Below are 22,679 nucleotides of genomic sequence, written 5' to 3' on the forward strand. Positions count from 1 at the left end.
TATATATATATTACATATTACTATTTTATAGATTCATATGAGATTGAATCTCCTGGAACATAACATTTGCATAGGGATAGAAACCAGATGTGATATGGACTTTAATTTTCTCTATGTGCACAAAGTATACTATACGTATTATAAAGAGCTTTTATATATGGATGTGGATCTGTATGTGTATACAGGTTTATAAATGCGGAATTAAAATATTGTAAAAGTTGCTCAAGTTGTGAAACAAGCATGGGATTGGAAGTTAGACTTGAGTGCAAATCCTGCTTTCTCACTTTCCAGCTAGACATATTATTTAACCTCTCTAGGACTGTATCTTCATCAGGGTAAGAATACCTTTTATATTTTCCTAAAAATTAGTTATAAAAGCAAAATGCCTAGGATATATTATGTACACAACACATGCTTCTATTAATTTAACTAGAAATTTATATGCACTGCCAGAGTATTTTAATTTCTTATTTAAATATTTTAAATAGAATTTTCCCAGTATGCAATTATTCAAACATGTTCTTATTCAAACTATTCAAACTTGGCAGATATCTCCACACAAATTCTGTAAGTTAAATGTGACAGTTGCTCTTGCTCTTCATCATTTCTAAAGAAGTTGAAATAAAAATCCAGAAGACTTCATAGACCTTGGCATGAATTTGAGGTCCTTATATTCTACAAAATCATCTCTTTATAAAGTCCATAGAAATTAAAAATTAGTTCTCTAAGTTCCACTCTGTTTCCATTTTTACTTCTTCAGGACTTTCCATTAAAAAGGAAACTCATTATTATGTGAACATAATTTAAAAGACAGTAATTCATTTATTAGCCAAGTACCCTAACGAGTAAACTTAAACTTTATTTGGACCGGCAATAGCAAACTGCCAAAAATCCAAATTTACATGGTCTCTACTCCAACTCTCAGTAATATTTTATAAAATACCACCAAGTTCTAAAAGCTGCCCCTAGGCAGGGTGACTGTTGGGAAAATAGAATAGTTTAATCAGGCTCTCCTCACCTTAGGTCAGGTTGGGGGTAGGGCAAGCACATTCTTTGTAAGGAAATTGTGTGTGGGGGTGAAGTTAGTGCTCATGGTTGGTGCCCTAGACTTGGCTGGCGACTGCCTCAGGCATCTGCCCATGTGGCTGTGCTCTCCAACCTATGGCTTCCAAGGACCTGTTTGCCAGTTTAGCAGCTCATAGACCTGTGTGTGAGAGGTCTGGTGACCCAGCCTGGTGCATGAGGGGTCTGGTGACCCAGCCTGGCATGTGAAGGGTTTGTGACCCAGTCTGTCAATGGGCTCAAGGCGTCTGTGAGCTCCAGACCCAGCCTGAGGTCGACAATTGGCCCAGTTGGAAAGATTACAGGAAGGTATAAGATTGTGACAGTGACCATAGAATGCTTTGTCCATACTGAGTCTCCTTACGATTAAAAAAAAAAAAAAGAAGCTATCGGTAATTACTCTGAAACAAGAGGTACAAACCAGAATGGTCCTGGCCATGTGTAATACATGGTCACCCTAACTCTGGGGCTTAAAGTTAATAGTCAAGCCATCACAAATATATACCTGAACTCTTATTTAAATCCTGCTCTCTCTCTGTATTAAACTTCTATGTATTTAATAGTTACATTTACTTACCTTAAAGTTTTTCTAGTTATCTCACTCTTGGGAATGAAATTTCATTATTTGGTACTAAACTATGAATACATTTCCCTCTTTTCTCAAGAATGATAACAAAGGGTCAGGTAAGTCTTCATCTTTTCTATTTCACCTGCTGGCTCACTTTTACGTGTTACTCTTTCAGCTCCAGGCAGATTTCTTCCATCACATCTGGCATTTTGCAGCACCTGTTTCTGCCATAGGCCATTGCTCTTCTCGACTTTATTTAGGAAATGAACACTTTTCTTAGTCAAATCTCATTACTCTTTCCATAATTGCCTTAGGTTGCCCTTCATTATTGGAGAAGAATCTAAAGCTTTACTGTAATGCTGTTGAAGACATAGCTAAGACTCCTCTCTATATGCTTTAAAATAAATAAGTTCCATTTAAAAACAAAACTGCATGTAACCAGTTGCTTTCTTATTTATCCTGTTTGCCTCACAGATTAAACAGAATCAGTTCTGAAGGCCAGCCGTGGAACCCCAGATATACAAGTTTCTGATTTGAAAGCCCTCCCATTACTAGGCTATAGTGCATTCAAATCAATTAGGCAGAAATTAGAACAATTGTTAAAGGACAACAATTAAGAGAAATGAGGTCACGACAGTACCTGGCAACACTGATTGCTGAAAACACAGCCATCATACCATAGCTTAATATCTTACTCAGAGATGTCTATGAGAAAGTCTTTTTTTAGTTAACATGATTTTTAATTGACAAATCATAACTGTATTATATTTATGAAGCACAATGTGCTGTTTTGATATATGTATTCTATGTGGAATGATTAAATCAAGCTGATTAACAATAACCATGATCTCACTTACCTAACATTTTTTGTGGTAATACATTCGAAATTTACCCTCTTAGTTATTCTGAGATATACAATACATTATTATTGACTATAGTCACCCTCCTGTACAATAGATTTGAAAACTTATTGTTCCTATCTAGCTGAAACTTTGTACCCTTTGACCAGAAACCCCCGTTGTCCAGCTCCACCCCCGGCCGCAGCCCCATGCCCTGGCAACCACCATGTGTGCTTCTGTGCATCAGCACTTTGTAGACTGTGCATATACGTGAGATCATGCAGTATCTGTCTTTCTTTGCCTGGCTTATTTCACTTAGCTTAATGACCTCTAGGTTCATCCATGTTTTCCTAAATGACAGAATTTTGTTCTTTTTTAACCATAGTTTCGAAGCTACAATAGGAAACAAAAGAATTGAACATTTTTTAAAAAATCGAGATTTTTCGTGTTTTATTTTGAGCTTGGACATTTTCTGAGTCTCTTAAAATAAAATTAAGTTGATGTCCCGGCTAGAACTAACGGTAAAATGGTGTTGACAGTTTTTCTGCTTATGTGTGAGACTTTAAAATTCAGCAATACTGAACTGAAAAGTTAAAGGACAATGGTATAAATGGCTCGTTCTTGAAATGAATCCTCAAACCTACTAATATTATTATGAGCAATATTACCACCACGTGGCTAGTTAGGTATTTCCTTCTCAAACAGTCAATTAAGAGTCCCAGAAAAAGAAGACAAAATATCTGTGTGTACACAATGCTATTGGGCAGATTTTACAAAATATGGGAAAGAGAGAAAATGCAGACATTCCACCATCACTGCTGTGTCTCGAGTAACTGAACTCTCTGCCAACATTTATGAAATTCCTCATGGTCAGCTCTATTTTTAGGATAAAGTAACAAGCTGGAGCTAATACTCAGAATGCAAGAGGTCTGTTAATGTGTTTTTTCAATGACATTTATTTCTTAGTACTGAGTACAGCGGGGAGCTGGCGAGGAATACCTCCAGAAGTGAGCCAGGGGCCTGAGGTCAGAGGCGCTCCTGCCCCTCTTTCCAGGCTGTATAACTCATGTGTTCAGTGGAGTTGGCCAGCATCATGCCTGATCTTCTAGCTGTATTAACAAGCTTTTAACTCTCACCTTCTGATATTTTTATTTATATATTTATTTTTTAGAACTGACAAAAATAGTATATATTTGCTGTGTAGGACATGATGTTTTGGAAGACATACACATTGTGGAATGGCTAAATCAAGCTAATTAACATATGCATTATCTCACATACGTCTCATTCTCTATGGTCAGGGCACTTAACACATACACACACACACACACACACACATACACACACACACACACCCTCACACACACTCACACAACAACAAACAGCAACAACAACAACATCAATAACAACAACAACAAAAAACCGGGGGGGGGGGGGGGGAAGATTTAACAACCTCAACTTTTTTTTTTGTTTGTTTGTTTTGTTTTTTTTGAGGCTCTTACAACAGGAAAATGGAGGGGACGCATCTGGGTGGGAGGGGGGAGAGGGAGGAGGGGGGGGAGGTTTTGGTGATGGGACACAATAACTAACTACATTGTATATTGACAAAATTTAAAAAAAAAAAACATTACTCTCAGTGATTTTCAAACAATGACTGTCCACCTCCTCCTGTGCTCACTGCAGTTACCCCACTGCTGCTTTCTTCTCCAGAAGCTTCCTCTAGTCTTCACCTCTTTGTCTATTGTCTCCCACCCACATGCTATCTTTTTCCATTTTCATATTCACTCACAGAACAATCTAGACATATTCTACAGCCTACGTACACTTAAATAATAATTTAAAAACACCTACAGAATTTCTTCCACGCATTTGTCTCTTGCCTCGCCCACAGCCCTTGCTCACTGCTTCCTCCAATTTTCCTGCCCAGTATTTGTACTGATGCCCTGCTTTTCTCTGCTGTGAATGTGTTGCTTTTCTGTGTTTTAACCATTTCTCATTTTCCCCATTTAGTGACCTATTTTCTGTTTTTTTAAAAATTTCCTCTTCTTTATCAGTTTGTCATAATGTTATTTTCTGTCTAATTATAATATGTTACCAACCATGTCTTCAGTAAACAATTACTAATTACTTATTTCATAGTGGTGCCTGTTCAACTTTTTTTTGAAACAGTTGTACCATTTTTTTATTCCCATCGATAGCGTGTAGGAGTCGCAGGTGCTTTCCATCCTTAATGCTAATGCCAGACACCACTGAGGAGGGGTAGCCACTGTTTGATTAATGTCCCTTATTTTTAAAAACACAACAGTTTCAAGGTTTTAACAGCAGACTGAGAGTTGCTAATGAGGGCCTCTGATCGACTGGTCCAGACTATTACTGACAAGCTTCTTCTTCATTTTAGCTTTTGTCATGAATTTAATTCTATCACCCCAAGACTGGGCTCAGAATTATGTGGCTCATGCTGTAAAAGTAACTAAGAATTTGCCGTGTGCTTCCTTTTACTATCAGTTCCTACTAGATAAGTACACTTTAAGTAATTGTGGAAAAACATAAATTGTTTAATAAAAGCTGATAAAATGAAAATAAATTGTTTTAGAATTTTATAATCTATTATTTTTAAAGAAAATTTTGAAAGGCCATAGTGTTGTATCACATACCCTGACTACACAGACACTAATTCAGAAACAATTTCACATTTACAATGGTGAAAAGGCCAGCTCATCAGAAAGACATAATGACACTTTACATTTATGCACCTAATTAGAGTTGCAAATTATATAAAGCAAAAAACTAATATAAATTAAAAGAGAAATTAAAAATTTTTCTCATATTTGGAAATTTTAATATCACTCTCTTAGTAATTTATAGAAGCACCAGATTAAAAATCCAAGAAGATAGAAATACCTAGAACAAAACTATCAGCCAACTTGACTTAGGTGACATAGAAATTATACTCAAAAACTGCAGTCTCCGAATTCTCATGGAATTTTCACCAATTTAGACCATACACTGGGCCATAAGATGATTCTTGATGAATTTCAAAAGGTTGAAATTTTATAGAAACTGTTGTCTTATCCGAATAAAATTACATACCAACAATAACATTTTTAGAAAATCCCAAATTCTAAATACATACTTCTAAATAACCTATGGGTCAAAGAAGAAATCACAGGTAGAATTAGAAAGCATTTGAATTGATTAGTAATGAAAATACAACATATCACAATTTTGGAGACGCAGCTGAAGCAGTGCTTAGAAGGACGATTAAATCTTCAGATTCTTCTATTAGAAAAGAGAAATGTCTAAAGATGTTGATATAAATTTCCACCTTAAGAAACAAGAAAAAGGAAAGGAAGTAAAACAAAAAAAGTAGAAAGAAGGAAATAATAAGAAGTAAACATGGACAATGAACTGACAACAGAGAGAATTAAATAGGCCAACAGTTTTTTTGTGTATGTGAAAAGATTAATACAACTGATAAGGGAGACATAAAAAAGGAGAGAAAAATACAAATTATAAATATCAGGAATAAAAATGGTGGACCCTACAGACCACCCCTGAGCCTACAGATACTAAAAAAATAATCAGAAGGTGTATTTATAAATGTGATGCCAATTTTGACAATCTATAAGAATAAGTAAGTTTTTTGAAAAACAAAATTTACCAAACCTGACAGAACAAGAAAAAGTCTTCATAGCCCTATATAGGTTAAATACATTTAATTCATAATGGGAAACCTTCTCACAAAGAAAACTCCAGGCCCAGAGAGTTTCACGGGTGAATTCTATCAAACATTTAAGAAAGAAAGAATATCAATCTTATATCTACTCTATTAAAAATAAAGGAGGAAGAAACATGTCACAGCTTGCTTTATGAGGATAGCATTACCCTGATTTCAAAACCTGAAAAGACGTTTCAATAAACGAAGATGAAGAATAATGATCATCATGAACAAAGATACAATACTTTATAATAAAAACATAAGCAAATCAAATTTCACAATACATAAAAAAGGAATACAGTATGATCAAATTAGCTATATACAAAAAATGCAAGATTGGCTTAATATTCAAAAATCAATCATGCAATTCACCACATTAATAGAATAGAGGAGAAAAAAAAATACCATCATCTCAACACTTGCAATAAAAGCACTGGACAAAACTTAACACAAAATAATGTTGAAAAACTCTCAGCAATATAGGAAAAAATGGTCCTTCTCACTTTGAAAACTCTACATCACACTTAATGGGAATACTGAGAGGTTTCTTTCTAAGGTCACGAATAAGATACCAACATCCACTCTAACTACAAGGTGGAAAATATACCTGGATGCCTATTGTACAGGAAACACAAAAATTAATTTCAGAACGATCATAACTTTTAGGAAGTGGAAGAAGAAACAATATAACTTACTCTCTAGATTTAATTCTAACAGACAAAAACAATGAGTTCCTCTGAGATGTATACATTAAATACGTATAGGTTTTTATAAGCCAATAATACCTCAAGAAAGTGGTTAAAAAGAGAGACACAATTGTGATAATAGAAAAAAAGGATAATATGCCCAGAAAATGGTTATTAAAACTTATTTTCCAAGACTAAAAAGTTTTGAAGAAAAAAATGTAGAGTGGAAGTGGAGTTAGTAACAGTATTAATTTTTCTTTTAAACATTTTTTTCAGTAGATAATTCACTCACATGGTGCAAAAACGTATGCTAAAAGACAAAAAATGAGCTCTTTTCTTCAACATAATACTATGCATAATCAAAGAAGACCTAGTGTCTGCGCACACTTATATGAACCTAAGGTAAATTCCTAAGTTGAGGTGATACGCATGCATATACCTTCTAAATAAATATAAAATGAAATAAGTTTAATTCGGACATTGTCTAAAAGGTAATGCTTTGCTGTTTAACATTTACCCAATGAAATTATACTGATGCTTTTGCAAGTTACTGCATTTATTCATATTTTGTGAGAATCATGCATATGCCTCCTGGTCTAGAACATGCAGAAAAAAAATATATCCTTGTAGAGTTTACATTTTTTGGGTAAAGACAGCAAACGATAAACATAACTTTTCATTTTTATTACATTATGTGATTATTAGGAATTATATAATATACATTGACTATATGCATAAATTAGAAATACAATTTTAATAGTTTCTTTCTGGGAGAGAATAATAATTAAGTGAATATTAAAAATTTAAAATAAACTCAATTAATTTTGTTACTTTACTAGCAAAATAATAGCAATTAATTATTCATAGGTGCTTTCTTATAAGTTTAAAATTTGGTCTACTTTATTGACGTTCTCTTTTACCATAACATCTCTCATTTGGAGGATACACATATTTGTACATGTTACATCAGCATAGAAGAATATTCATATATTTTTTAAAGATCACAGAGGAATGACTACTAGCATACAGTGAGTGCCTTTACTATGCGCTAGTCATTTTATTTAAGTCTTTACATTAGTTTCCTCATTTAAACTTTCTGACACTCCAGGAGGTATGTCCTGTTATTATATCCACTTCACCGAAGAATGAACTAAACAATTTAGGCAAGCTCACATGACATAGAGTTGGAATTGAACAAAGTTAATCATGATTCTCTGTGGTTTATCTACTTTTCATATACATAAGCACATATACTTTATAGGAAAAACCCTCCATGTGCAGAAATCACAAGGTAAACATTCTCAGTATTTTTTAACTCAATGATCTTTATATGCCCAACTGATTTGTAAATGAATATGGACACATTAAAAATATTTCGAAGATGAATGGATGCTTTTAATCTTCTGAGTTTAATAAAGTGTTTTAAATTGACTTTCTGTGATCTGAATTAAGATTTTTTCTTTCACAACTTGTGTATCAGTTCTTCATTTGTAAATAGATCAATCCCTGCCAAAGATCTGAATACAACATATAAAATCATTTTTATTACCACCAATCCCTGCTGCCCTGAAATATGGCAGTGCCATACCTGTTGCATATCTAGGTTGTATTTGGAATCCCAAACTCTGATGTCTAATGGGACACTTCTGTGTCGTTTATGTCCAGGGGCCAGCATCCCACTCTGCTCTCTCGTCCCCCCACTCCACTCCTTATGCTGTATATGAACAATAATCAGCCAAGTAGGAGAGGCAGGGGCCCACCTGCCCAATACATAATAGGTAATTAAAGCACATATATTGTATCATACCCATCAACCCTTCAACACACAAATGCAACAGAGTAGTGTTTTGTCTAGAAATAACGTTACAAAATAACCATTTAAAGAACTATTTTAGGGAACGATGACCAGAGTTAATAATTACAAAACTGAGATTTTTCTTAACAGGTAACTCAGTCTCCTACTATGAAAAACTTTATTAGTATTACGTTAACAAAATGTACCCTTTGCATTTGCTTAATCTACTTTCCCACCAGGTTGTATTTTTCTGGCTTGTCTTAAAAAGTTAGACAAAGCAATACTGAGGAAACAAAGAATATAGAACACAGAGTACATAAAGACTGTTTTGAAAAATTTGGCACTGAAGTTTTCCTCATGAAAATTGCTGAAATGTCCTTGTTAATCACGTAGATTAAGATGTAGTTAATAAATAAACTTACCCTGGTTTCGTGTCATTTACTACACAGTGATAGGTAAATGTGCCAAACATCTGAACTCCTAAAATTCCATAAAGAAGTAGAAAGAAAAGTAGGAAAATTGAAACACTCCATATTTGTTCTCCTGATCGTCTAGGGAAAAAAAGTAGGAAAAATTGGTAAAATTTACAAAAAATTTTATAAAAATTTCCCCTTAACTTACGAAAAAGCAGTGCTTACTTTAAAATATTTGTGATTCTAGTTCTTGGCAGTTCAAATCGGAAATAAATCCGGAATGCCCGGATCATAATTAGTGGTCGTGGGATCCTCAACATGCCCCAAGGTGACATCTGATCAACTATATCAGCAATTTCAAATACCTATAAATTAAGAGATGGATTAAAAAAAAGTTTAGGTTTTCCCTTAGCACTGCTTATAGTCATGGAATACACAGCACAAGGTTACACCCTGTACCCTGAATTAAGCCCTACATTATTCTCCACCAAATTCAATTTTCTTTTGAGTATATTTTGAAGCTATATCTATCTCAAGAGAAAGCAAATACATAAACTAATGAAAGTGCCATTAATTTTGTTCATTTCCTGTCTAATTCATCAAGGCACAGTTTTTATTAGAAGAGCAAGAGCCAACTTAGAGTATAGAATAAATATGCTTGGTCTTTCCTCATTATCAACGTTCTTGCTGGAGGCTTTTGAATATGTAGAAAATAAAATGATGAAGAAGGTGTTAAAAATATTATGAAAAAGTACTGTTTATCTTTGAGTAGCTAGTCTAGTTGAGATGATGTTGAATGTTCCTAACACGAAGCGGTGACAAATGTTTAAGAAGATGGGTATACTAAGCACCCTGATGTGATCATTGCACACAGTACGAATGAACCCAAACATCATGCTGTACTCCATAAATGTATACAATTATCATGGGACAGCTAAAAAAATAAATTAAAAAAAGAAAAAAAGGCAAATAGATAGTAGAACAGGGGTTACCAGAGACAGGGAAAGGGAGCTACAGTTAGACAAGGAAGAATGAGTTTTGCTACTCTAGGGTGACAATAGCTAATAATATTGTACTGTATGTTTCCAGATAGCAAGAATATAGGATCTTGACTGTTACAAAGAAATGATAAACGTTTAGGGGATAGGTATGCTACTATTCTGATTGGATCATTATACAATACACGCACGTATTGAAACAAACTGTACCCCATAAACACGTACCATAAAAAGGTAATAAAAAAAGTAATAAAAAGAACAAGAAAAAAATTATGAAAACAGAATTGTACCATTTATTAATAGAGGCAAAATTATCACTATAAAATGTTTGTCAATCAAACAGTAGCTATTAAGAGGAAAAGAACACATTCATATGCAGGATGAAATTAGATTGTTGGGGAGATAAGCTTTATAAAAATAAAGAAGGACAGCTTATCAACAAACACTATGATGAGTTGGCAGGGTGGACTGTGAATTTCTTTGATTCTGAATTTTTTAATGAAGAACAGATGAATAAGCACTAGATATCTGCTATGCAACACTGTACCTACAGTCAACATTAACGTATTACACACTTAGGTCTCATCTTAATGTGCTCAACCATAATCAAATAAAATAAAATAGAAAATAATAACTGTAGTTGAATTAAATGCAAAATCAAACCTGAATGAATGTTTGGGAATGAATTCTACTATTTTCTACCAAAATCCCTCCTTTAAGCCTTCTTAATATATGTTCATTATTTCTTATAATAAGGCATTTTATTTTTGCAATATAGCATTTTATGTTGGTCAATATGTACCCCAATATAAATCTGCTTAGCTGTTTTTAGTGAGGATGTAGTTATGTAAAAGATTAGAATTTTAATTTTTAAGTTCAATTTTTTATTTTACAATTACAGAAATCCCACCTCACATTTTTCCCTTTATTTAAGTGAATATAGTTTTACATATATTTAATAATAAATAAATTCCTATAGCATTAATTTTCATTTCTGATTGAGAAATAATTCACAAATGCAACTGACAATAATTTAAATGTTACAAGTAAGGCTAGGCAGTTATCCCAGCTGGTTAGAGCTTGGTGTTATAACACTGAGGTAAATGTTACAATTATACTTTTCGATCACTAAGTATTTAGAACAAACATAATGTTGTAGGAAATTACACAATACCAATTGATATATATTCTTTAATAATTCTATTTAGACTTTCAATGCACAGTAATGCCCATTTTGGAAAATACCCCCTTGTAATTTAAAAATATTTAATTACCTGTAACACCAATGAAACCCAAAGGCAAAAGACCATAAATCCATCAAAAACACACCAGCGATCTTTCACGTAGGAACTATCTCCCTAAAAATAAATTTCACATGGTATTATCAGACAAAATGAATATTTAAAAAAAAATTTGTGGACGAAATAGTCGAGTATTAATTCAGTAAAATCTATACACAATTTTATATTATAGTGGAACAGACTTTCAAAAGGAATACTTTTAGTATTTTAAATGTAAGTATTTATAAGGAAAACAATTTATGACACATGAGTAACTACAGAACTTTGAGTGTAAATTTTTAAATTCATACAAAAGGAAAACATCGTCATGGTTTTTCCTCTTAGCCACACAAATTCTACCACTTAGGAAACCAGAGGCCATCCTTCTAAATAGGCAGTTCAGGTCCTAAACCAGCTCTCTTCCTGCACAAACCAAGAGCACATAATGGTCAACATGATGGCCTTTAAACCTGCTGTTCAACCACCATTAGTGGGAAAATTAACCAGGAATTCACCTCATACTAAATTAAAATAGTAAGAAAAAACTTGCCTTAATTTGCAAAGAAAAGATATATTGACTTTATCTTTAATTGGAATTATATACATACGAGAAAGATAAAGATGTACTACTTTCTTTTTTTTTTTTTTTTTCCTTTTTGTCTTTTTTGTGTCTGGCAATGGACCGCAACCCTCAGTGTCGCGCCCATACCGGACTGGGACCGGCAACGGGATCGCAACCCTCGGTGCTGCGCCGGTTCCTCGCTCAGCCAGTGAGTGGGAACCCGTCTGTATGTGGGATCCGAACCCTCGGCGGGAGCACCGCCGCGCTCCCACACGGCGCACTGTAGCAGTGCGCCACCTGGCCGGCCCTAGTCTGCTTTTAAAATGAAGTTATTCCCATATGGCAAAGAGAGAAAAACGTAATACCTTTCAAGTTAACATCATTAAGTTAAGACTTTCCTGTGTGATCACAAAAGACCACAGATAAGATTAGGAGGTGACTTCTGGGTATTTTCTGAATTCGTATAGTTTAAATAAGCAGAGCTAAATATGCCACGCAAAGGTCAAGACTCATATAACTTCTACATTACAATGAAGTTGTAAATACAATTGAATTAGTAGAAATTGAAATTACTATCACATTAATCATTATTAATAATCACAAAATTTTAAATGGCTTTAATAATAGAATACAGACTTTGAAATCTGACACTGAAATAAAATCTCACATTACATTTCATGTCTGATGTGTTTGTCCAATCATCTCTTTAAATTTTTATTTTCAAAGGTCTTAACCATAATTGATTAAAAGTTGCTATGATTCAATTTATGAGTATGTCCAAATCCTTTAAAAATCCTACTGTATTAATGCCTGAGTTATAATATTCACAAATAATAAACTGTGCCTTTTATTTTCTTCCAATATATGTAAATCAGAACCTAACACACGTGAACGCCCAGTGGTACTTGAGACATTTTAACATCTGAAATATGAAAGAAAAGTTTTTATCTGCTTGTTGCATCAACAAGAAATGGAGGGCAGAAAGTGCTCAAGCTCTGGGCAGAAATCAGCACGCTAGTGGCTGAGCGGAAGAGTTATTCAAGAGCTGTCTGTCAATTTCTATAAAGTTGGAGGCTGCCAATCAACTATATAGGATAAGAAAGGAACTTAAAGTGTCAGTAACTATTTACCAAGCAGAGAAACCAAACACATTTATAGGGATATATTTTGCAGTCACAAAATGATGTGCACTGCTATAGTTTCATGTGCACATGATTCACTGTCCTGAGTTCCCAGGGCCCATCTGTCACTGTGTCTCAGCATTATTTATTAGATCAACAGTGCTTAAAGGATGACCTTTTACTAGGTCTACTGCCAGGTGTAAAACAGACAACCACAAATCATCTGAAGAAGCCACAGTCTGCAATACATGGGATGCTCTACAATGACACAGACATATATCATCCAAATGGGGTATTCTTGCCTCCAGGGCTTTAGTAAGCTGGAATGCTTCCAGGAAGAGGAATTAGTGGGGAGGCAACTGGAAACAAATATTGGAGAGCTAGAATTAATTGGCAGACATTTTCAAGCTTGAGGAATATTATAAAAGATGAAAAATCCTTAAAGCAAATATACTCCTCCAACAAAAATGCTTAAAGAAATTTCTTGCTAGGACTTTCGGCTTAACCTCTCTCCAGCAGCGCATCGAGCATATTTCCTCCAGAATGAACTTCTCAAACACCAATCAGATTGTGCCACTCTGGGATTAAAACCTCCCCTGCATCTCCACTGACCACAGAATGAAGTCGGAGCTCCTTGCAGGGCATGCAGGCCCTGCACGATGCAGCTGGCCTGCCTTCCAGAACCTCTCCAGCTGCTTGCAGGGCACGGCCCATCTGCTAGCTCTTCTGATGTCACAGTGCTCTCCATAGTACCAGACTGCTCCATGCCTTTATGTCTGAGTCTTCTTTTTCTCTCTCCGTGAACCCTCTTGCTCCCATCCCTCACCACCCCTACCATAGAGCACACTTCCTCATCCTGTAAGACATTACCCTCCTTCCTCTCTCTTCAAGATTTCTCTGATATCCCCATGCAGGTTTTCTCAGTCTCTTTTTTTCTTTTGTGCTCTCCTTTCTCATAGCTTCTGAAGACCACAATTAAAGCATTTTCACAAAACACTGAAGGTCTATCTCTTACTTCTGGGTTCTCACTATCATATTTGCCTTTTATCTTCACAAAAATATTTGCCCCAAATCATTATGAAACTAGAAGAATCGGTATCATGACCTCTGTATGTGCACAGTGGAGACACTTAAGTTGTCCATGAATCCTGCCAAAGGTGTAATGTTCAATGCAGGTATATTGCTCTTGTTCCTCGTCTGAGCTAAACCTTGTGCTGGCATTGTTTAACTACTCAGCTATTTAAGAATAGTGCATCACTACCTTCCTCTTCCCTACCTTTCCCCCGAAGAAGGGGACCCAGGACTTAAGTTTATCAACCAAGGTCCTTTTACTGTATTTCATCAATTCTAAGACATACTCTCCCCTGCCTTAACACAGTTAACATTTCTGAATTTAGTATGCATCTTGTAATTGATGCATCAATTACAATCTTACATTTTACAATCGAAGGGTAATTAGCAGCATTTATTTCTTAAGAATCTGTGATCCTGTGAAGTGATTCTGCTTTTTACAATTGATGACATCAGCTATTCAGTGAAATATGGTAGAAAGTATTTTAATATATATATTTAAAAATTATTTATATAACAGCACATTCCCATTTTTGTTGGGCACATACAAAACATGCACTAAGGAGTTCAATAGATACAAAGAATTGAGCACTGGATGCTTAAAATACTTTTTGATATAAAGAAATATGCAGGTGGGCTGTTACATTGGTGTTAGCGATTTAATGATATTTGGAGAAATTGGTTGGAGTTGCCCTAATACATTATTAATTTTCCCATCTAAATTACTAAAATATATGTGCCTATTTTCTGAAAATATGCTAACCAACTGGTTTTCAGGAACATAGTGGATGCAGAATATGAGGAGTGACTGCATGTGCCAAGCCTGTTCCACACAGCGCTGGCCAGACGTTCTCTGAGGACAAGGGCTCTGCTTGGTTCTGTCTGTCCCCTTCCCCGAGGCAGCGATGAGCTCATTGCAAGTGTTCAAAGAATGGTTGTTGGGTGATTAAAGGAAAACTGGGAAATGGGATTTAGGAATATAACTGTCTCTTATACTCACATTATACTTACATCTTAAAGATCTTAAAATTTTAAATATCTTAAGTATTTTATGTTTATATTTATACATATTTTAATATATTTGGCAAACCACACCACTAAGTCAATAAAATTTCTGGGAAATACTAGAAAGCCACAGCATCAGTACTTTTGTTTTGAAAAGTAAAGTTGCTGGGTTTGGTTTATTGTAAATAATTTTATAACCTAGCTATTATTAGGTAACATTACCTTAAGCATTAGGTATGAATTTTAGGTGTACCATAACATTAACAATCAGGCTAGTTATAATTTTAAAGAGATATGCGTGATGATTTGCTTCTATAAATATGTTACTGTGGACTAAATAGTTTTATGCATGGAAAACATTCTTGCAAAAATAAAAGAGTAACATTCCCCAAACCACTGACATATGAGTACATCAACTCACACACACTTCCATACAGAAGACATGGTAAAATGGTGTTGCTGACTTAATAAATAAATCTGACTGTTCCCTAGAAATATCTTAGTTGGAGATTAGTTCATATTAAACATTTAGTATTTGTACAGCTTTGTTCCAAACAATGTGAAAACTTAGTAAGAAAAGTTTAACCTAATAATTAAAGGAGAACACAACTATTCATAATGTCCCTATATATGTATCAGAAAACACAAACCTAAATCTTATAAATGAATAAACACAGTACCTATTTGCAAATTACTGGGTAAAGAGACTAAAAATTGAGTGAGAGGTATTTGCCGTGCTTATTCACTTATTTGGCAAATGAATTAGGATTAAAAAAAGTATGAAAAAATAAGTTTTTTAGCACATACGTGCTTGATAAAAGTTTTAAAAATTATAGTAGGGTTAATTGATGAGATCACAGTAATTGAAACCTGAGCAATAAAAGAGATCCTCTAGAAAGTATCATAGAACCCCTATGTGGACTGAAGTATTTTTATTATGATGTAACTTAAATACTTCCTATATATACAGATTTCTCATGTAACTGTGAAAGCAGAACAAATTTCTATATAAAAAATACACAGCCAATGAAATTTAAATTAACAACATAAATTTATTATAATATGACATTTTGTTAAAATGAAGTCTGATTAAAAATTTAAGTTTTAAATACAAGAATGTAATCTCAAGCCCAATTTGCTCTTTGATCTGTGTCTTTTATGACATGCATGTTTGAAGAAGTGTGTGGTACAGAAATGATAAAGTTATGAATTGGATTTCACATCATACAAATGACAGTAGGCACTGTGTTAACTGTCACAGTCTAATGAAAAAGCCGTGCATGATGGTGAAAATTCAGCATGATGACACATTTAAAGCTTGGCTCAGGATAATCGGACCTCATATTTAACCATACTTAACTGAAAGCTCAGCTAGCATTTAAATACTGAATACCAGTTTTAATGGGATATGAAGTTGTGCTGACTACTTCAAGATAATGTTAACTGTGCAATATTAGTGAAACCTGCATTACCTATTAATCCAATTATTCCTGAATGAAAAACAGAGAAACCATATCTGATTTTAATTTTCAATTCTCACAGATTGAAAATAAGAAAAATATTTTTGGTTTTAATCAATAGCTAATTATCCAAATGTCACTGGAATTAAGAAAATACTGAAAAGGCTAATCTATAGCCTTTTAAAAGCAGCTTAGTCATATATCAAGTTTTTCCTTTTTTAACTATTGCTTCAGCTTCCAATATTTAAATTTTTAAAACCTCTGTTCATTCAGTGCTGTTCACTGGAATGAATATATAATTTATGTATTGAGTCTGCGTCTGTTCTTTTTATAGTTAGACTGTGACAATTAGAGCAGTGTCTACTGTCATTTTTGTGATGTGAAATCAAGCGTTCGCTTATTTAATAACTTAAGAAACAAAAGTGCCATGCTAGGAAAATATCATACATTTGTTTCATTCAAGCTGGAACTTAAAGAAGTCAACACATGGCAATTTCAATCACGATGTGCTCCACCCACGATATTCAGATCTTTCCATGCATGGGCAGAGGTAGCCATACCCTGAATGACCAATAGACACAGGTGACAGCGTCATCCAAGGCCCTCTAGTGAATCACAGAATACAAAACAGGGCGAGGCAATTCCAGTGGAGTAAAGCTACAATTGCATAAAAGACACTTTAGCACTCTCCCAAAACCGCTTTTCCCCAAGTTGATCACCTGAGGTCACAAATTTTCTGTACCTACACTTATCTAAACCTAGTGCTTAGAAAAACTGGCCTAGAAACTTTGTAGAAGACCCAGACAATTTTGGAATCATCCCAAAATTCATTCCATGAACCATGGCAGGTGCCCAGTCATCCCATGAACCAAAAGAATTCTATAACACAGAAATTACCAATAAATACAAGTGGAATGTTGAGCAGATATCTCAGAAAGTGAACCTGAGAATAAATGACAAAACTGGTAGAAATGTAACTTGACAGGAGAATGCAAAACAAAAGAACAAAACAAAAACACAGAAGTGTCCACCAAGGTGCTGCAGGAAGGTCAGAGGTAATACAGCACCCTGACCTCTTCAGTATAGCTAACAAAAAGCTCCTTTCCAGGAAAGCAGCGACCCATATTAAAGAAAAATTCCTGGAGTAGTAACCAAACTAAGTAGAGCAGGAACACTGAGCCAGAGGGTAAGAAGGATGAGACAAGAGGTCAGCAGTCCAGAGGAAGCAAAGCTCACAACGGTGGCGCTAGGTACACAGAGAAGTCACGGTAACAACAGAGAAGGGAACCCCTCAAACTGGCAATACAAAGGCTCCTCCACCCGTTACGTAGGACAAACTCCCATTTCATCCAAGCAACAAGAAAACGACAAAACAAATGATGATAATTAAGCCCTTAAAAATATATTATAGATTGAAATGAGTTAAACAATGCATAAACATATAAACATAGAAAGTAAACATCCAAAGCAGATAAAAACTATAGGATAAGACAAAACGACCAAAAGAAATTAAAACAATAAAAGCTACAAAAGTACCACAAAACTAGAAACGGTGATGTCTAAATAATAAGGGACTGTGAAAAAAGACAGGAAATTGTTCAGGAAATAATTTAAAAGAAATGAAAAAACCATTTTAGAAAGAGGAGTGAACTAGAAGAAACACAGGAGTGACCAGAGAGCACTGAGATAGGAGGTGCTCAGTTTCCCTAGGTTTGGGTTTCAGGACACACCTCTGGGTTTCAAGCTACTCCCCAAGGTCTCAAGCCCCTCCTCGAGACCCTCTACTAGAGAAGAGTCACTGTTGCTTGTTGGACCTTTTTTGGCACCCATGGGGAAATTAAGACCACAAGGGGCAGACTTATGCAAATGCAGTAGCTGAGCATGCATGCTCAGTAAAAAGAATTCATACAGGCTTATTTGACACCAGCGACTGAGCCTGCTCAGTGGAAGGGAGTTTACCTTTTGAATGACCTTCCATTAGGGGTGCTAAAGAGCACAGAATATTCTCGAATGGATCTGGTGCATGTGACAGGATTTGACCAATGAACATGCCCTGAAGAGAGACCAACTGGGCATGTGCAAGACTATGTTACATAACTGGGATCCACCCCTTTAACTGAATATTCATTAGATAGCAAAACTATAAAAGCTGAATCTCAGCAGAAGGTGGGGGTGTTGCTCACTCTCTCAGGAACCAGCCCGCACTCTGCCTGTGGAGTGTGTATTTCTTTCTTTTTGTATCAAGCTTACTTTCAGCAAGCAGCTGCTCACTCTCAGAACCTGCACTCTGTACTAAACTCAAAGTGTGTATTTCTTACTTTTGTATTAGACTTGGTATGGGCCCCACTCAGTCTCTGGAGCTAGGCTGCACTGTCTCTGTGAAATCTGTATCTCTTATTCGTTATATTAAACCTGTTTTCCCTTTCTACTGGGACTCTGCTCTTGAATTCTTTCCTGTGGACAGGATGGGTTAAAGCCAGCCATTGGGCCTCCCAGACCCTCTCTATCGGCATCAGCATGGGGAAGACAATAAGAGAAACAAAATGTAGAAAAGATAAAAATGAAAGGAAACATACATAAAGAACATGATGAAAATAAAAGACCAAAACATAGGTTCTGGTGTAATTGGAATATAAAAGAAATCTTGAAGAACAACACAGAAAAGAATAAAATAAATATCACATGATGTACCTAGTAAAATATACCCGTAATAATCAACAAAGGGATGTATTGTCCATAGAGCTACTGACTTTAACAATAGAGGAAAAGATTCTTTCAGTATTCAAGAGAAAAGATCAAATCACTGAGAAGGAAAAAAGATTCTCAGCAGCAGCACAAGGCATAAAACACCTGAAACATTTTATACCAAAAGACAATGAAGCATAATATTTGAGAGTCCCAAAAAATTAAAATGTGAGATATGCACCTTCAAAAACCTAGAAATAGACCAACAAAGTAAACAAAGTAAAGCAAAGAAAGTAATTAATAAAAATTTTTAAAAATTGCAGCTCTGTTTACAATAGCCAAGATGTGGAACCAACCTAAATGTCCATCGATGGATGATTAAGGAAGGATGGATGGATAAGGAAGCTGTGGTATATATAACCATGGAATACTCCTCTGCCATAAAAAAGAATGAAATTCTCCCATTTGCAACAACATGGGTGAGCTTGCAGAAACTTATGTCAGATGAAATAAGCAAAGCACAGAGAGATAAATACCGCATGCACTCACTCATAAGTGGGAGCTAAGAGAGCAAGAAGGAAGGAAAGAAAGACCACAGTGGTGCACTGGACTTTCAGAGGGAGAAAGCACACCTGGGATACAAAGTGGAGTCGGGGAAAGAGGGATGGGGAGGGAGGCCGGGAATAACTGAGTGGGGGACACAGGTATAATCACAAATTGTGGTAATGGGAATGCTGCCAATATAGATCTGGCCATCACATCTTGGGCACAAGTGTGATAATCAGCTTTGTATCTCATGAATATTCATAACCAATAAAAAGATTTACATAAAAATTTTTAAGTGAATTAGGATAAATAAATGAATTTATAACTTGGTTTTTTCTTTTAAATCAAAAAATAAGTAAACCAATTTTCTAAAATAAAATGAAACAAAACAAAAAACAAATATTTCTTGTGGCCATCCTAGCCACAAGAAATTCTAATCAAAATGCCAAAAATACAAAATTAGGAGAATATACTAATCAAACAGACAGAATTAAAATTATTTTAAGCAACTGTATGTTAGTAAACTAAACAAACTAAGAATGGATATAATTTTCTAAGAAAACATAGTTTACCAAACAGACTCCAATAGATCAAGGAAGTCTAAAACAGACCAATTTCCATAGAAGAAATAGAAAATATTGCAAAAGGAGCCCCACCAGAAAAGCACCAAGACCAGATGGTTTCACAGGGGATTTACATCAAACTTAAAGTTAAAAAAATTCTAAGATTACTCAGACTATTTTAGAATATGAATGCATGCACATGTGTGCGCACACACACACACACACAGAAAACCTAATAGCAAAAACTGACAAAGATTAGACAAAATTTAAAACTAGAAAAATAATAACAAATATAATCAAATAGCACATTAAAATACGATAAAAATGTAAAAGACCCCTTTTATTTTCCCCCAGGAATGTAAGAATAGTTCAATATTCTATTCTATTCTATTACAATCTACTGTATTACAAGAGCTAAGGAGAAAAATAATCATTTCACAAAATTCAAAAGCTATTCATGATACAACCCCAAAATTGGAATAAATGTTTATTCCTTTAACCCAGTAAAATATACATACTTCAATACCAAATTCTTCAAATTCCTTAATGGGGAAACACTAGAGGTATTGTAGATAAACCAGGAACAAAATGAGGATATTCACTGCCTCTAATAGTATTTAAAATGTTATTGGCAGCATTAGCCAACCCAATTAAATAAGTGAAAGCAAGAAGGAGTGTGAGAATTGGAAAGAAAAAGAAAAGTCTGTCTTTATTTGCATATAATATGATGATATGAAAACATCAAAAGAATTAATGCAAAAACTACTACAAATAATACAAGAATTTAGCAAATTTAGTAAAGTAACAGGATATGAAATTAATATATAAAAATTAAGAGCCTTCATTTATAAGAACAGCAAGTTGGAATATATGATAGAAGATAAAACCCCATACAGATAGCAAAAAGATAAAATACCTAAGTATAAATATAACTGAAAACATGCAAAAGCTATATGAGAAAAACTGTAAAACACTCCCATGAGACACAAAAGTAGACTTGGTAGAATTAAAAAACTGCCATGATTTGGGATAGGAAGAATTGTTAATAGCACACATGACCATGAATAAAGTCAAAGACAAGGGCAAACTGGGAGAAATAATTGCAACTTACATCACAAAGGGCTAATACTCAGCACACAGATTTTCCAAAATTTGAATATAAAACCAATAACTTGAAAATGGCTCTCAGGTAAAATCATGCTCAACCTCACTTGCATAAGGGAAATGCAGATTAAAACTGCACTGAGTTACCATTTCTCTCACAACAGATTGGTAGACATCCAGAAGTCTGACATATTTTGTAGTGATAATGTGGGGAAAAGGGCACCTGTATGCATTGCTGGACAAAATACAAAACAGCTCAAGGAATATGGAACATATAGAAGCTATTAAATGGCACCATCGGGAAACAATCAGCCAAATCTACAATGTAGAATATTCCGTAAGAGAAAAGACAAATTTCCCCCAATGGATCAATGACAAGGAAAACCTTTTTGCAGAGTGTGTGAAGCTGAGACTTAATGGACTTACAGAGACTTAAATGAAACATAAGACATAAAACAATCAAATCACCATGTGAAACTTGTTTGAGTCCTGATTGGAAATAAAAAACAAATGAAAAAAGAAATATTTATGACAATTGGGAAAATAAGAACATGAATTAGGTATTAGCCTAAATTAAAAAATTATTACTAATTTTGCTAGATGGGACAAAGACATGGTTACATTAAAAAAAAAAGAAAATTTTATGAGTCAGCAACACCTAAAGAATTGCTTCTGAAATGACTTGATTTCTTAAATTCGCTTTAAAATGAAACAAAATTGGCCAAATGCTGACAATTGTTAATGTTGAGTTATAGGGATTCATTAAAATCATTAATCTACTTTAATGTAAATTTTTAAAATTTCATAATAAAAGGTTAAAAATGAACACAGTAACTCTGATCACTCTCTTTTAAGGATAGCACACAATGAATCATGTACAAAGAGAAGCGACAAAATTGATCAATAACTCTGTCATGTATTATCTCATTTAATTCTCATAATCCTTGCACAGAATGAAACACTTTTCCACCAAAGTTACCTAACTTGAAGTGCTGATACAACCAGTAAATGAAAGAGCCAGGATTTGGGTCAAATCTGTCATTTGTCAAACCCTAAAGTCCACACTGCTGTTTCATTATACCACTGTCTCCCTAAATAGTACAATTAAAAATACTCCAGAGACAGCATCATCCACCTATTTTTAACCTCTGTAAAGGTTAGTGCTACAGAAGGAATAGATATCCCATGACAGAAATTTTCTTC

At 34.6% G+C, this 22,679-nt stretch overlaps 1 protein-coding gene across 1 annotated transcript in view; it reads right to left on the reverse strand.

Annotated features, from left to right (window-relative positions):
• The window catches only part of NALCN (sodium leak channel, non-selective), a gene marked incomplete at its 3' end in the record, with an annotated part of 169,820 nt that overhangs the window by 143,186 nt on the left and 3,955 nt on the right, over positions 1-22,679 (reverse strand). The window contains exons 3-5 of the mRNA XM_008583606.1: positions 11,354-11,437; positions 9,307-9,446; positions 9,091-9,219 (exon numbers count right to left, since the gene is read on the reverse strand). Of these exons, the coding sequence (XP_008581828.1) occupies positions 9,091-9,219; positions 9,307-9,446; positions 11,354-11,437 (353 nt within the window). The remainder of the gene's footprint in view (positions 1-9,090; positions 9,220-9,306; positions 9,447-11,353; positions 11,438-22,679) is intronic.

Source organism: Galeopterus variegatus, unplaced genomic scaffold (assembly GCF_000696425.1).
Source record: "Galeopterus variegatus unplaced genomic scaffold, G_variegatus-3.0.2 Scaffold8, whole genome shotgun sequence".
NCBI lineage: Eukaryota > Metazoa > Chordata > Mammalia > Dermoptera > Cynocephalidae > Galeopterus > Galeopterus variegatus.